The sequence below is a fragment of the Neodiprion fabricii genome, chromosome 2, assembly GCF_021155785.1.
Source record: "Neodiprion fabricii isolate iyNeoFabr1 chromosome 2, iyNeoFabr1.1, whole genome shotgun sequence".
Taxonomy (NCBI): domain Eukaryota; kingdom Metazoa; phylum Arthropoda; class Insecta; order Hymenoptera; family Diprionidae; genus Neodiprion; species Neodiprion fabricii.
Window position 1 is genome coordinate 39,936,351 of NC_060240.1, and position 12,967 is coordinate 39,949,317.

At 42.1% G+C, this 12,967-nt stretch overlaps 1 protein-coding gene across 5 annotated transcripts in view; it reads right to left on the minus strand.

The window, feature by feature from the left end:
- The window catches only part of LOC124175115 (homeobox protein homothorax), a 285,128-nt gene that overhangs the window by 254,621 nt on the left and 17,540 nt on the right, over positions 1-12,967 (minus strand). For all 5 annotated transcript variants that reach the window (XM_046555027.1, XM_046555025.1, XM_046555024.1 and 2 more), the window contains one exon: positions 1,077-1,127. In XM_046555027.1, coding sequence (XP_046410983.1) covers positions 1,077-1,127 — 51 coding nt within the window. The remainder of the gene's footprint in view (positions 1-1,076; positions 1,128-12,967) is intronic.

A 12,967-nucleotide genomic window follows, 5' to 3' on the forward strand; every position in this document is an offset into this window, starting at 1 on the left:
AGCTTATGGATGCGTGCTGCAGAACCGACCACCGTGTACAGTGTGTAATCGTATAATATGAAGTAGACGACGCGACATATGTAAAGAAAAGTCGAGAAAGCTTTTTCGCTTCTCAATCTCTTTCGTGTCATTTTTTTTTTTTTTTTTTTTTCGTCTTCATTTCATTTCATCTTTCGTTCTTCGGTTTTATCGCTCTCTATACATGTACAAACGAGGGAAAAATTCGAAAGATAAAAAGAGCGTGAGATAAAGAAAACGGCTGTATTCAATATCGGCAAATTTTTTACATTATATGTACGTTATATTTGCGAATAGTCACGAATAGACGACGAGTATAACACCGTGGAAACAGTTGTTACAACAACCGTTGCTGCCGTTCGTTTAATAATGGCAGCCTGTGCAGCTTGTGTATATATACATTTATATTATACACACGCCGGTTATTTCATGCAAGGAAAAACGGCGTGAAGAGAAATAAGAGAAGGGGGGGAAAAAAGAAGTGCGTGTAGCCGCGAGAGAGTGTCTCGATTACATATCAATCCTAATTAATATACAATAATATTCGACGAGCTGAGGAAACGCTGGATAAAACAAAAAGCAAAAAATAAAAAAAAAAACTCAACACCTACATTGCAATACGTGCGAACAATTTCCTCTCCTTTAATTCGTACATAATGATGATATTAAAATTTTTAGCTGAAAGAATTTCGACTCCTTTTTCTTCTGCTTTGCGTATCATATGCGAAAACGCGAGTAAAAAAAAATTCCAAATGAATTTTCTGACGAATGAAAAATCCTCACGTGTTTCCGGCACCGGTTTTCACCGCATTTTTGGGACAGACGAAGTAAGGAGGATCTGGCGATAGCCACTGGCGCTAGGTACAGGGCCAGATGAAATTTAGAGATTAGATAGCGGCCGCTGGTGGGATGCTTTTGTGGTAGGAAACGAGGGAGGCATGACATTGTTCAAACAGTATTCGTATATGTAAATACGCCGGCGACTAGAGGAGAAGGTACATAAAGCTACCAACACCTTACGACCAACAACGCGTAGCGACGTATAAACTAATACTCACCAACGAGTCGACCTCCGGATCTGCTATGTAGTAAGGTTTTTCTTGTCTGATCTGTAACAAACGAGAAGAGAAAACAATGAGTTTGATTAATTTCTCGTGCATGCGTAATACCGTCAAGCACGATGCGCGATTACGCGTACATACTCGGGGTGATGAGATTATCGCCGACAAGTCGTGGGAACCGCGAAAATACGTGTGAAAAAAAAAAATTACAACCAAACTTGTCGAGGTTCTTTGCCTGACGGACTGCAGTTTCAAAATATCTTAGATCTGAGAAGAAAAAGAATACTCGAAGAACGGAATTGTCACCAAGGACTGAAAAGAATAATTGTTTAGAATTTTACTCACCGATTGACTGTTTCTTGTTTTTTTTTAAAAAATTTTTACGATCATTCTGAAGATTGTATGAAAATAGATTAGTATAATTACGGTACAACGTTATATATATATATTCTTTAAAATTATCTAGATATGTACTATAAATGTAAAATTTCTCCAAAGTTTTTCCGACAATTTACCCAAATATAAATATACAGCTCAAAACATTACCGACTCGTATGAAAAACCAGAATATGTATCAACTTCGAACGTCCCAACAATGAAACCATTTCTCAAATTCTTGACACCGCATCTAATCTGACATCCGAATTTTCTCACATTCGTTTCTCCCGCATGCTTGCAGTAATCACGTGTTACATGTTCGTTCGTTCGTTCGTTCTTTCTTTCTTTCTTGTTCGCTCTCGTTCTCAGCGATTTGCCGAATAATTCGCCGTCTCATTTCACCCGTGCGACCTGTCCAAGAGGACAAACAAGAGGGTGGAGGGGAAAGGGGGAAAGGGGGAGAGGGGGAGTCGTCTCATTTATTAAGGCTTGTGCCGGCTGCATGCCGTCCTCCTCTCCGCCTCTCCTCATCGTCATCGTCATCGTCAGCTGTGCGCCGGTGTTGGAATGTGTGCCGACGTATGCCAAGAGACGTGAAGACGAGGAGGAGGACGTCGGTTACCAGGGCGTTACAGAGACAAACAAACATCCGACCGACCGACCGACCGGCATTATCATAATCGTGATAACGTCGACAATTCCTGCTCGCGGTCTTAGCATATGTATGTATCTCGACACGAACGAGTCAAGATGTGGATATTCATACGTGTTTGTGTGTGTGCGTGTGTATACTTGGAGCAGCAGCAGCAGCGGCAGAAGCGGCGGCGGTAGAAACGTATACGTCGCTTTTCTTCGCTCGATTATCAGGTGACAACGAGAAAATGAAACCTCGCGACAATGAGACTCTGTTGCCGAAAACTACGACGACGGCGAAAAATTTAAGGAAAAAAGAAAAGGAGGAGGAAGATGCGGATGAGGACGAGGACGAAAACGTCTCAATTTTGTATAATTAACCTGTTCTCACGGCGCGAAGCGACGAATGTACAAGCATTAATAAACATGTTACACGTATGTAGGTATACGTAGACGAAGATAGACAAGATGGTAATTACGAATCGTATAAATATTGAATTAGTTTAGATACAACTGCGTACCCCCACATGCACGCGTGACCCTGCACGTGTCGAAATAGCAACCAGTTACGGTTTTTACACCCGAAAATCTAGTGTAATTTACGTGTTTGTGTCGACGCGTAAAGCGAAGTAGAGAAAAATTGATTATTCTTCGAAACGATTGAATCGGCGATCCGATACTCGAATGCTAGCCTACGTAATAAATCACGTTTCGGTCCGCATAGTGCAGAGATAAACGTACACGTTAATAAATATAAAGAGGGAATAAAGAAGAATTACGATGCGAAACGATTTTGCAATTGGAATGCCATTCGTTACGATTAGGTTAAGAATTTTTCGATCGCGTCAAGATCGGGAGATTGAGGGGCCTGAAGGGGGGGGGGCCTTGCAACATTTTGTAAGATGTACAATCTTACCCGTTGCTATTATGGTCATGACGGACGTGTAAACGACGCGATTCAATATTCGTTTAATTTACTCTGCAGTTAGGTATAATATTTACAACTATTTGACCGTATCTTTGCGCGGGCAGAACTCCGAGAGAAAAAAGGTAAATGGCGCGAGTGCGTTGTACGGTGTATGCGTATAAATAATGTACACGCGCGCGCGTGTGTGTGTGCAGAATGTGAGATGAGGACGACGAGGGGAGGATGAGTTACCTGAAAGGCTCATAACGCGGGCCCATTAAGATAGGATGGAAAGACCAAGTAACAATTATTACTCAACGCGAGGATTTACTCGCGAGTGTTGCGTCACTCTTCAAAGCGCGACTCGATCGGACCAGCTTATTATAACTATAACCTATCTCCCTGACAATCTTGCAAATGTGAAATTAACGCAGACCCACCACTTTCATGCGTTTTACTCCCGTAATTAAAGATAACCACCGCGCAAATCAACGTAAAGATAACGAACCACTTCGCGTTATATACACATTACACACGCGTATACGTATAAATAAAATTCAATATTACCATTTTCTTTATTCTATTTTTCATCATTGTAACGCGCCTGCCTTCACATCATTGGTGTAATGACGTTTGAAACGACCATTAAACGCTATGTTAAATACCTTCCGTTCCGCGGTTATTCTTCCAACTATATACCAATTATACAAATATCAGATAATATCGTGTTTGACCTTTCAAAAGAGGATCACGTTATACAATCCCATCAAAATTTACAAAGAAAATGTTCCTCGACGCTCGGTAAGAAAAAAAAAAAAAAACTAAAAATTAACTCCGACTGTGACACCATAATTATATAAAAAAATAAAAAAATAAAAATATATATATATTCCGACACTTTACTCGTCAAATATTTATTAGAATAAATATCATATACATAAAATTTCCAGGAGCTAAATTATAATTATTTTCACCCATGTTATATACGTGTCATAAATATCAACGTCTTACAAGAATACACAGTCGTGTATTTTTCTTATGAATATCACCGTTACTGGCTGTAAAATGGAAGTGACCTCAGGTATGGGCAGCATCCCCTCCTCCCATAACCGAAGAAACTCTCGACGGGTCGAATGTCGACAGTTACTCGTTTATACTACCCGGTATAATACGCAACACATAAACCCATATATATATATATATATATATAGGTGAGATTCGAGCAAGTCACCAGAATTTTACGTTTATACAGCAGTTTAAGCGCGTGCAGTCAAATCGGTTTACAGCACCTAATACAGACACGGCGCACACTTGCAGCAAAATTCTCGTACCTATATACGTATAATATACACGTGTACCTACACTACAGGCATATATAATAATATAACGCATACACACAGTTGGAAATTTCTCTCATGGCCATGTAAAATATAATATGTATAATCAGCTGTTCCCTTCTTCGGCTGCAAATATTTTTTTTCGAATTTCGTCAAGTGATTCAAGGATATTCAGAAATCGACGCAAGTAGTGTGTTAAATCAGACAGTGTATCGGAAACGCGGATCCGTGCGTTTGGCACTCGAGAAATGACAGAAAACACGGAAAAAACAGGATTCTTGGGGGGGGGGGGGGGGGGGGGGGGGGGGCAGAAATCACGTTTTATGTTGCAAACCAACTCTTACTCGGGGTAAGAAAATTAAAGAGCTTGTATCTACGGTTCGCCTTATCTGTCCAATACCGGATTAACGCCGTGTGAATAATTAAAATTCTAATCCGCTGTCGGACACAAACTCGAGTCTCTCCCTGATTTACCGCACAGTTTATAAAACAGCGAAATCGTTTAGCCGTGATGTAATTCAACGATACGCGAAGGAGCTGATGGCTCTGTGAATGCATGTATACTTATACGAAGAAACCGGGGATCGAGGGAAAAAAGAATTCCTACTCCTATCTCATGTAAATAAGGCGTCATATTTATGGAATTCGCGGGTTACGGGCTTAGAATCTAGATTACACGGACTGTAAAACTTTTCCTACAACTGTTTCTAATTAATAGACACAATTTGTATGATATTATTACATAACGTATAATATATATATATATATATATAATTTAATCATTGTCAAAGTGAAAATGATCTATTTATTTTACATTCCTTACTTCACATTAACGGTAATGTATAATTACAGAAACGGTGCGATGTTTATTTTATCCAATTGATTTATATCAAGGTATGCTAATAATATCAGGTACACACATCATATAAAGGTATACCAAATGTGCTATATCGACGACTTGATTACTGACATCTCTATACTGTATGGAAAAAACAAACAAATTGTATGCGGAATATATCTGTCACAACTTCACAGACTGAATAAACTAATCGGTTGAATTAAGACACATAGAACTATCATGCGGCAATGTCATCTAACAAGTTTTTTCATACATCCAAGTGTGTTTTCTTTATACATCCGTAACGTGTAAACATGTAACGTATGAATTCAAAATGGTGTCCAATCGTGTTGTATGAATTTAAACGCTTGATGAGAAACAAAAAACGTTCAATTCTTTTCAAGCACCGCAGAATTCCGACAATAATAAAACGATGTATATATAACATACATATATTTGGAATAGAATGATGACCGTATGATAAATCGCAGATGAAATTTCGTTTTGAAATATTGAAAGAAGATGAAAAACAGAAAAAAGAAGGAATATTGAAAAAAAAAATGGAACCGATTTGCTCCCTAGGCGGTTGTGCGGTACCCTAATAAGAGAATTTGCATCGAGGAAATAAAAGAATTTTAAGAAATATAAGTTCGGTGGAGAAATCATTCGCGTCGTATGGTGCATTTAAATTCTGCATATGCGCATACGGAGGAACCGCAGGAGCCGGAGGCGGTATCGTTTTCGTTTAAACGCAGCAGAAGCAAAAGCAGCAGCGCGGTGGTTCCAAAAACTGGTTCGAAAATTGGCCCCGGGGCGTCGTGCAAGACGCGGCGTTGATTCGCCGATCGGAGAACGTGGAACATTCGCGATATTGGCGCGTGTTTGCCGCGCGCGTTATTTTCGAGGAGTTTGGAAAACGGGGGATCCGTGTGGAAGTAAGAACGAGAGGCAGAAGCCAGCTGCGAGTCTCCGCATCGCACGCAAACGTTGCGATTCGAGTGCCTGTATCTGTATATGTACGTGTACGCGTGTAGGATAGGAGGAGGGCCAACATCCTGCGGAGATGAAGAAGAGGAACAAGAAGAACAAGAGGAGGAGAAAGATCGAGGACCTCGGCAGCCGCGAAACGTTCTGCTCTGCATGCAGACGCAACGTGGAATGAAGTCATTCTCTAAATATTATCGCTTCATATTTTCACCCCGAGCTAAGGATTTTATAGGTGTGATTCTTGCATATGTATATTGTTAGACGCGTGTCGAGGAGAGATACAGGCTTAAGAAGAAGGTGGTGCGTTTATTTTCGTCGAACATCGTCCTGGTCTCTACGGCATGCTGATCGTATGCAGCGACCACGCAAATTTTGCAAATTATAACGCGGAACCGCGATGCAATGACGACGACACGGTTAATCCATCTGATACGTGAAAAGTATTCATGAAATTTTTTCAAACTATAACATATACGGACACCTCACACACCTGATATTTACAGGTCGCAACGGAAGATTTTTTCCTCGGATAGATCGAAATTTGCTTCAAAATTACCGTTGAATTAACTTCAATCTATTACGATAAAAGAAACACGTCATTCAATTTTTTTCCAAAATTTCTGATGCTTAAGATTTCTGTACCAATAAAAAAAATTCCCCTTTACACCAATGGCCGGAATAATCCCTATTTTCGTGTCCAGTTTTCACAAATGTTTTCAACGACCTATTGGCATAAAATTTTCGCGCGATTTCGATACTTGCGATTCTTGAATGTGTATAGGTATTCCGTATCGATAGGTACATGTAAAATATAACAGAGCGGTCTGCATAAACTGTGCACCTGGGTTAGAGGGTAAGGCTGTAGAACGCAAGCGGTGAGTAGGTAGAAGAGAATTACGGTTCCTAAACGACACGCCAACGACGACGACGTTGACGGTGACCTGAAAACTCGGTGCAGGAGGAACGCGGCGGAATTTAAAACAGCGAGAATATCTTGGGCCTCGAACGTATATCTGTATATATTGCAAGACCAGGTCAGAGAGAAGGAATTGTTTGAAATTTGTAATCGAGATGAACTGTTTGGCCGCAAATATATTTTCGTTTCTTGCAGCTGCTGGTCGCGAGATAAAAATGCGTCATTAAAAAAAGACTCCTTCACGCGGTATAATTGTGATATTATTCTTTCGAAATGGAGGAAAAAACGTTCCCCTCTCCCCCCCTTCCGAAAGAAATATCTGTACTACAATAAATAAAATGATGCCATTTTCAAAAATTTAACAAAAAACTTTGCGCTATTCATAGTTTCGGATAGAAGCTTTGTTTTCAAGACGTTTCAATTCCATGATTATACGATGTTAAATTTTCATATATATTTGTACCAATATAAACTTATCATTCAAACTATCAAATATTACTTCGATGCAGCACGCTGCACGACGAATTTTCCGTTTCCACCTGCAAAGCACGTCAGACGTTTCAAAGAGGACTGGATAACCTGAGCTTCGACTACTTCGGAAGCTGTATAACAGGAAGGGCGCTGCCTTTTCGCAGGCAAATCAATCGCGCCGTTATAACCGAAACTGCAAGAAGGGCCCGCGCGCGTTGAAAGAGAAGCATAAGTAAAAAAAAAAAAAATGGAACGGGTAAAAAAAGAAATAGGAGCGAATAAAAAAAAAAAAAATAAAGAAACTTGCAACGAATGGAAAGCAAAAAGACGCGCAACAATGCCGAGCGCACCACCGACCCAGTGGGCCCCGATCAGCGATGCTACGGCAGGCGAACCGTGCAGCCTTGGCTGGCTGCGTCAGCCAACAACCCGACGGGCCCAGCGGGGTACTTTGTACCCGTCGTCCTGCACCGGCACTGCACAGCAGCGGGTCGGGCCGAGAGAGAGGAAGAGAGAGAAAGAGAGAAAGAGAGGAGAGAGAGAGAGAGAGGGAGAGGGAGAGATAGTCGAGGCACGATGGGGATAATGGCTGGCCCATTGAATAGATCAATTTACAATGGCACAAAATGAGCAGCGGCGGCAGCAGCAGCAGCAGCAGCAGCAGCAACAGCAGGACCGTTCTGCCCCCCCTCCGACCCTCGGTCCCCCGTCGCGCATGCGTGCCTCACGACGTACCCCCACCCCAGCGTTGTCTCTCGTTTTTCTTTTTTTTTGCATCTCCTCTAGCTGTGTTGTATGCAGATGCGCGAACACACGTGGATATCCACCCCACTAACACACGAGGAAGGACCGCACGGCCGATACTCGTACGAGAGAGAAAGAGAAAAGAGAGGTCGACGGTAAGGGGGGCCCCGGATCGGATCCGATGCACGAATCGTGTACACGACGGTCCACAAGCGACTGCACCCGGCCGTAATAGCGCGTAATAAGCCGCATAAGGCCCAACTCATCGTCAGCGTGTGCCTCGACTGCGTCGGGCCCAAAGTTGCGGGCCGGTAGATAGGGGCGGGGAGGAGAGGGTGGGTCTCGAACAGCGAGGGAGCCTCGCGCTATTAACCCGCCTTTCTGAATCGCGTTGACCGATCGAACCGGGCTTCCGACGAATCCCGAACAAGGATCATCGGGCCCCTCGAGTCGCGTCGCGTCGTATCGCGTCTGTTCCGTCGTCACCTGCTCATCCCCGACGCGTCCGCGTCGAATTCGGGCCTTGTCAGTCCCTATCTCACGCATATGTACAGGAGCGTATTTAGTGTGTTGAGTGTACATTTGAAGTCGACGCGGCGAATGCAGTGTTGGTATATAAATTCAACAATAATGAAATATATCGTCGTACGGATACGCGTATGTGTATAAGAGAGCGACGGTCAGCGATATGATAAAAAGCGTACCTGACCTACGCCTATAACTTATATTCTACTTGTATTCCGTACGTGTTCGATTCAGGCAAATGATTTATAGCGAAGACTATTCGCTGCAAGTGAATATATAAATGTTCCGTAGTCGAACACAATTTTCATCATTAATCATTCGCTTGACGCGTGAAAAACCTTGTATTTCATTTTACGCGACACGTGTATTATTATTCAGTGTTAACTAATCGATGCAAAAATATACTTCATCCTGGTAGTAAATTATTTACACATAAACAAATGAATTACGCACAAGATAATTAGAGAGTAACAAAAAAATAAAATAAATAAAACCTCTTTTCTTTCTAGCCCTATAATACATATAAATATGTATCTGCTTCCCGCTAAAAAAAAGACCAACCTTCAATTTCTGTCCAGAACTGCGCGTACTTAAATCAAACCCTCGCAACTAGCAATAAAAATTTTACTCGCTGGATGATGCAGGCGCAGGTATACCTACGTAAAAACGAAATCTCTCGTTATCCGTACCACGTGATTATGGATCGCATTCCGTGGAGGTGTTTCGTTCCGTGAATATACAGGGTTCAGCTCTTATCGTTATCTCAAGCTAGCGCGGGTACTGCTCTCGATATTCGGCTACCGCGTTACTCGCTCGCGGCTGTCTAGCTGAACCTCTGGATGAACGAATTCACTCTACGAAAGTAGGTACGTACGCACGCACACACGTACGTTTCGTTCCAGCGTATGGAGAGAAAACTATCGTTACAGGTCTGTATAACGTACAAGACACAGCCTACTCCGTGTAACCAACCGCACGTGTAGTTATTCCCGGGGATTTGTACAGGGAAGAATTGTAAGGAAGGAAGGAAGGAAGGATTGTAAGGAAGAAGAGTTAGGTATAGGTATACGTATAATGCCGGACTATATACGGTCTATGCCCGCCTATTCCGTGACTTTAGAAGCCCGCGCAAGCTGTAAAAATAAACGCTAGTCGATCGATATATCCATCCGTTGCACGAGAGAACTCGAACCGCTGCCAACCAACCAACCAATCCGGCTGACACCGCATACGCGGCTGCCTAGATGTGATAAAAGTTGGAACCCGAGGGATTCACGTTTAGTGCTTGTCGAGTGTAGCGAGCAGCAGGCCAAAAGCGTCGTTTATCTCCGATATTAAGCGTCGACGACGATGATCGTGATCCCAACCTCTCAGGTGGCCTTCGTCACCACGACTCTCCCTTTTATTTCTGATTATTATTATTTTTTTTTTTTTTTCTACGTACAGGGTGTACGTACGCGTATTTCGTGCAAAGCATTACACGCCGCGCGGTATAAATTTCGAGGTACGCGAGGTGTACGATACGAGATATGCGGTGTAGTAATGATATTCTAAGGACGGGCATGTCACCTCCCACCCCCCACCCCGCGGCCCTTATTCCGTTTCCTTCCCCGACCCTCAGCAGACAATTGCATGTTTACTGTAGTAATTGCAAATCGATAACGACGACGCGTTCTAGTGTCGGTTCCTGTGACTTGAAATACCCCTCAACGATCGTTTCCTCGTCTGTACAATGAACAATAATGGCGACTGTCGCGGAATCGTGGATTTTACAAAGTTTTAAATAATGATCGTTATTTGTCCGTCCGCTCGTTGTCAGTCAAAGCGAAATAAATATGAAAAATAAGAATATATATGAGAAATGTATGTTAATACAGTTACGATTATACATAACGCGAAGATCTTTACAAACTGGTTATAACCGTACAAATCGTGGTAAAAATTTTTACAACGAATTTATAAAACTTATTTCCAATTTGCATCGAAATAGTTTTAATTTTCACAGCCATACGTGTACAGTTTGGCCGTGTAGTAAAGAATAAATGACGATTTTAAAAACCTAGTAATTATTTACCTAGGTATTCGTGGTCCCATATTATACCTACATATACTTATGGTGCGCCAATATGCCTGTAAAAAATCGATCGTAGAAACAAATCACCGCGAGCGCACCAGGCTGGCAATTATTTTCGTAAACAATTAGATATCTGTACATTCGCATTGCAGTGCATGATTCGTTTAACGTTCGTTTGAGATAAGCAGCACGCGTGCTAATAACAGGTACTTTTTATATACCTACTGCAGGCTAGCGGAGAATTGATCGTTGCAGGCAACGAGGACGGGGAAATACCTTGGCGACAATTAAACACCGCTGATAATTCCTAATGAATCGAAACGAGCAATTTCATTTAAAACCGACTACGTGGAGAAATTTTGATGCGGGTGGAGAAAATGGAAAAGTAGAAAAACTCGAGTTTTTTTCTTTTCCTTCTTTCTTTCCACTTTCGACTTTCGTTCCAAACTATGATTCTCGTTAATCTCCTCTCTCTTTCTCTCATCATCTCGAAGGGCTCGTTGCGCGGAGAGATTCTATAGGCTCCGTGAAAGGCCGGTGGTGAAAAATCGAAAACATTCCATAGCGTCTGAGGATTTCAAGACGGAACGAAGAAGGAGAGAATTATAGAACCAAGGTATGCAGTAGGACTAGTGAGAGACTACCGACTAGCCGTAGGTACGTACATAACACAGCCAAGCCGAGCTGCGGGTCCCGAGAGCCAGAATCCATGTGTTTTTAAACCCCAAATCGTTCGGCTCAGGTTTCCTGCGTGCCCTTGGGGAATACCTACTTCGGGACCGTCGCTCGGCACCGAAGAAACATCTTCTACTCGGCTGCACCCCACTCGACCAACCAACGACCCGAAGGATATGGTATGAAAGAGACGGACGTCTGGTCTAGAAGAAACTGTGTAATTGCCTGCATGTATACGTATAAGCGAGATACTCGGAGAGGGAGAAAAAAAGGAATAAAATTCTTCTAATTTTTTTTTTTTTTCTTTACCATTTACAGGCATCAAATATTCGAGAATCAAGAGACTCGGTTATTACCGGGTCGCGCGCAAAGTCGACTTCGTGTACTCTTACTTTAGATACCATTGGCAGCGTTGGGCGGGGTTGAAATTCCAAATTTGAAAAGTTTCGAAAGCGGCAAATTTCGAATTCTTTGGTGGTAAAACTTGAAGTGAAGAAATCAAACTTTAACGAAACATCGAAGTTTCGAATTGTCCGAAATCCGACGCTAAAAATTTCTGGTTTGGTGGAATTTCACCAGTTTGATATTTCTTTGTTTTGGATCTTGATATTTTTACGATCGGAATCCTGGTCGCTGTGACGTTCGGTCTTTCAGACTTTTTACACCCAGTCGTTGATTGAACTACGCTGTGTGAGGACATTTTAATTTTAGGAATTTTACTCCATCGAAACTTTATTTTTCGGGATTTCGCTCTACCGGAGCTTTACTTTTTCTAACTTTGCTCTATCATAGCCCTCAGGTTTCCGACCATTCGAAACTTTGTTATTTCGTAAAAATTCGATATCTTTTTCAAGTTTTAAGTTTCACCACGAAATAATTCGGAATTAGGCGCTTTTGAAATTCTTCAAATTCGTAATTTAAACCCCGCCGCCATTACCAACACCAACATCATGGACACGGAATCATCGAAACTGATCGAAACTGACCGAAATGGACTTAAAATTTCACACACGGGTACAATGACTTGACCCAACTTACACATCGCGATACTAATTGTAAATATCTTATACCCAAACTGCAGTTAATATGCTCAAATAAATTTCAAACCAAGTCTCTATCCAACCAACAGAGCACGTCTACGTCCCACGTGTAACATGTATGAAAATAAATAAATCGTTGCAAAGTACGCAACCGAAGGTTGCGGACAGAAAAAGGTGGGGTTGAAGGGACGTAAAATTCAAGGTAAAAATTGACTTTCGGCTTCTGCCCTGCATTGCAACTGTAAGCATCAATTTTGAGGATACTGCCGAGCAGCATTATGGAGAGGAGAGCAGGTAGAGGTTTGGAAAACGAAAGAGAATTCTCGAACGCTGTCAGCGGAGGTTCGGGATCAGCCGGCAAAG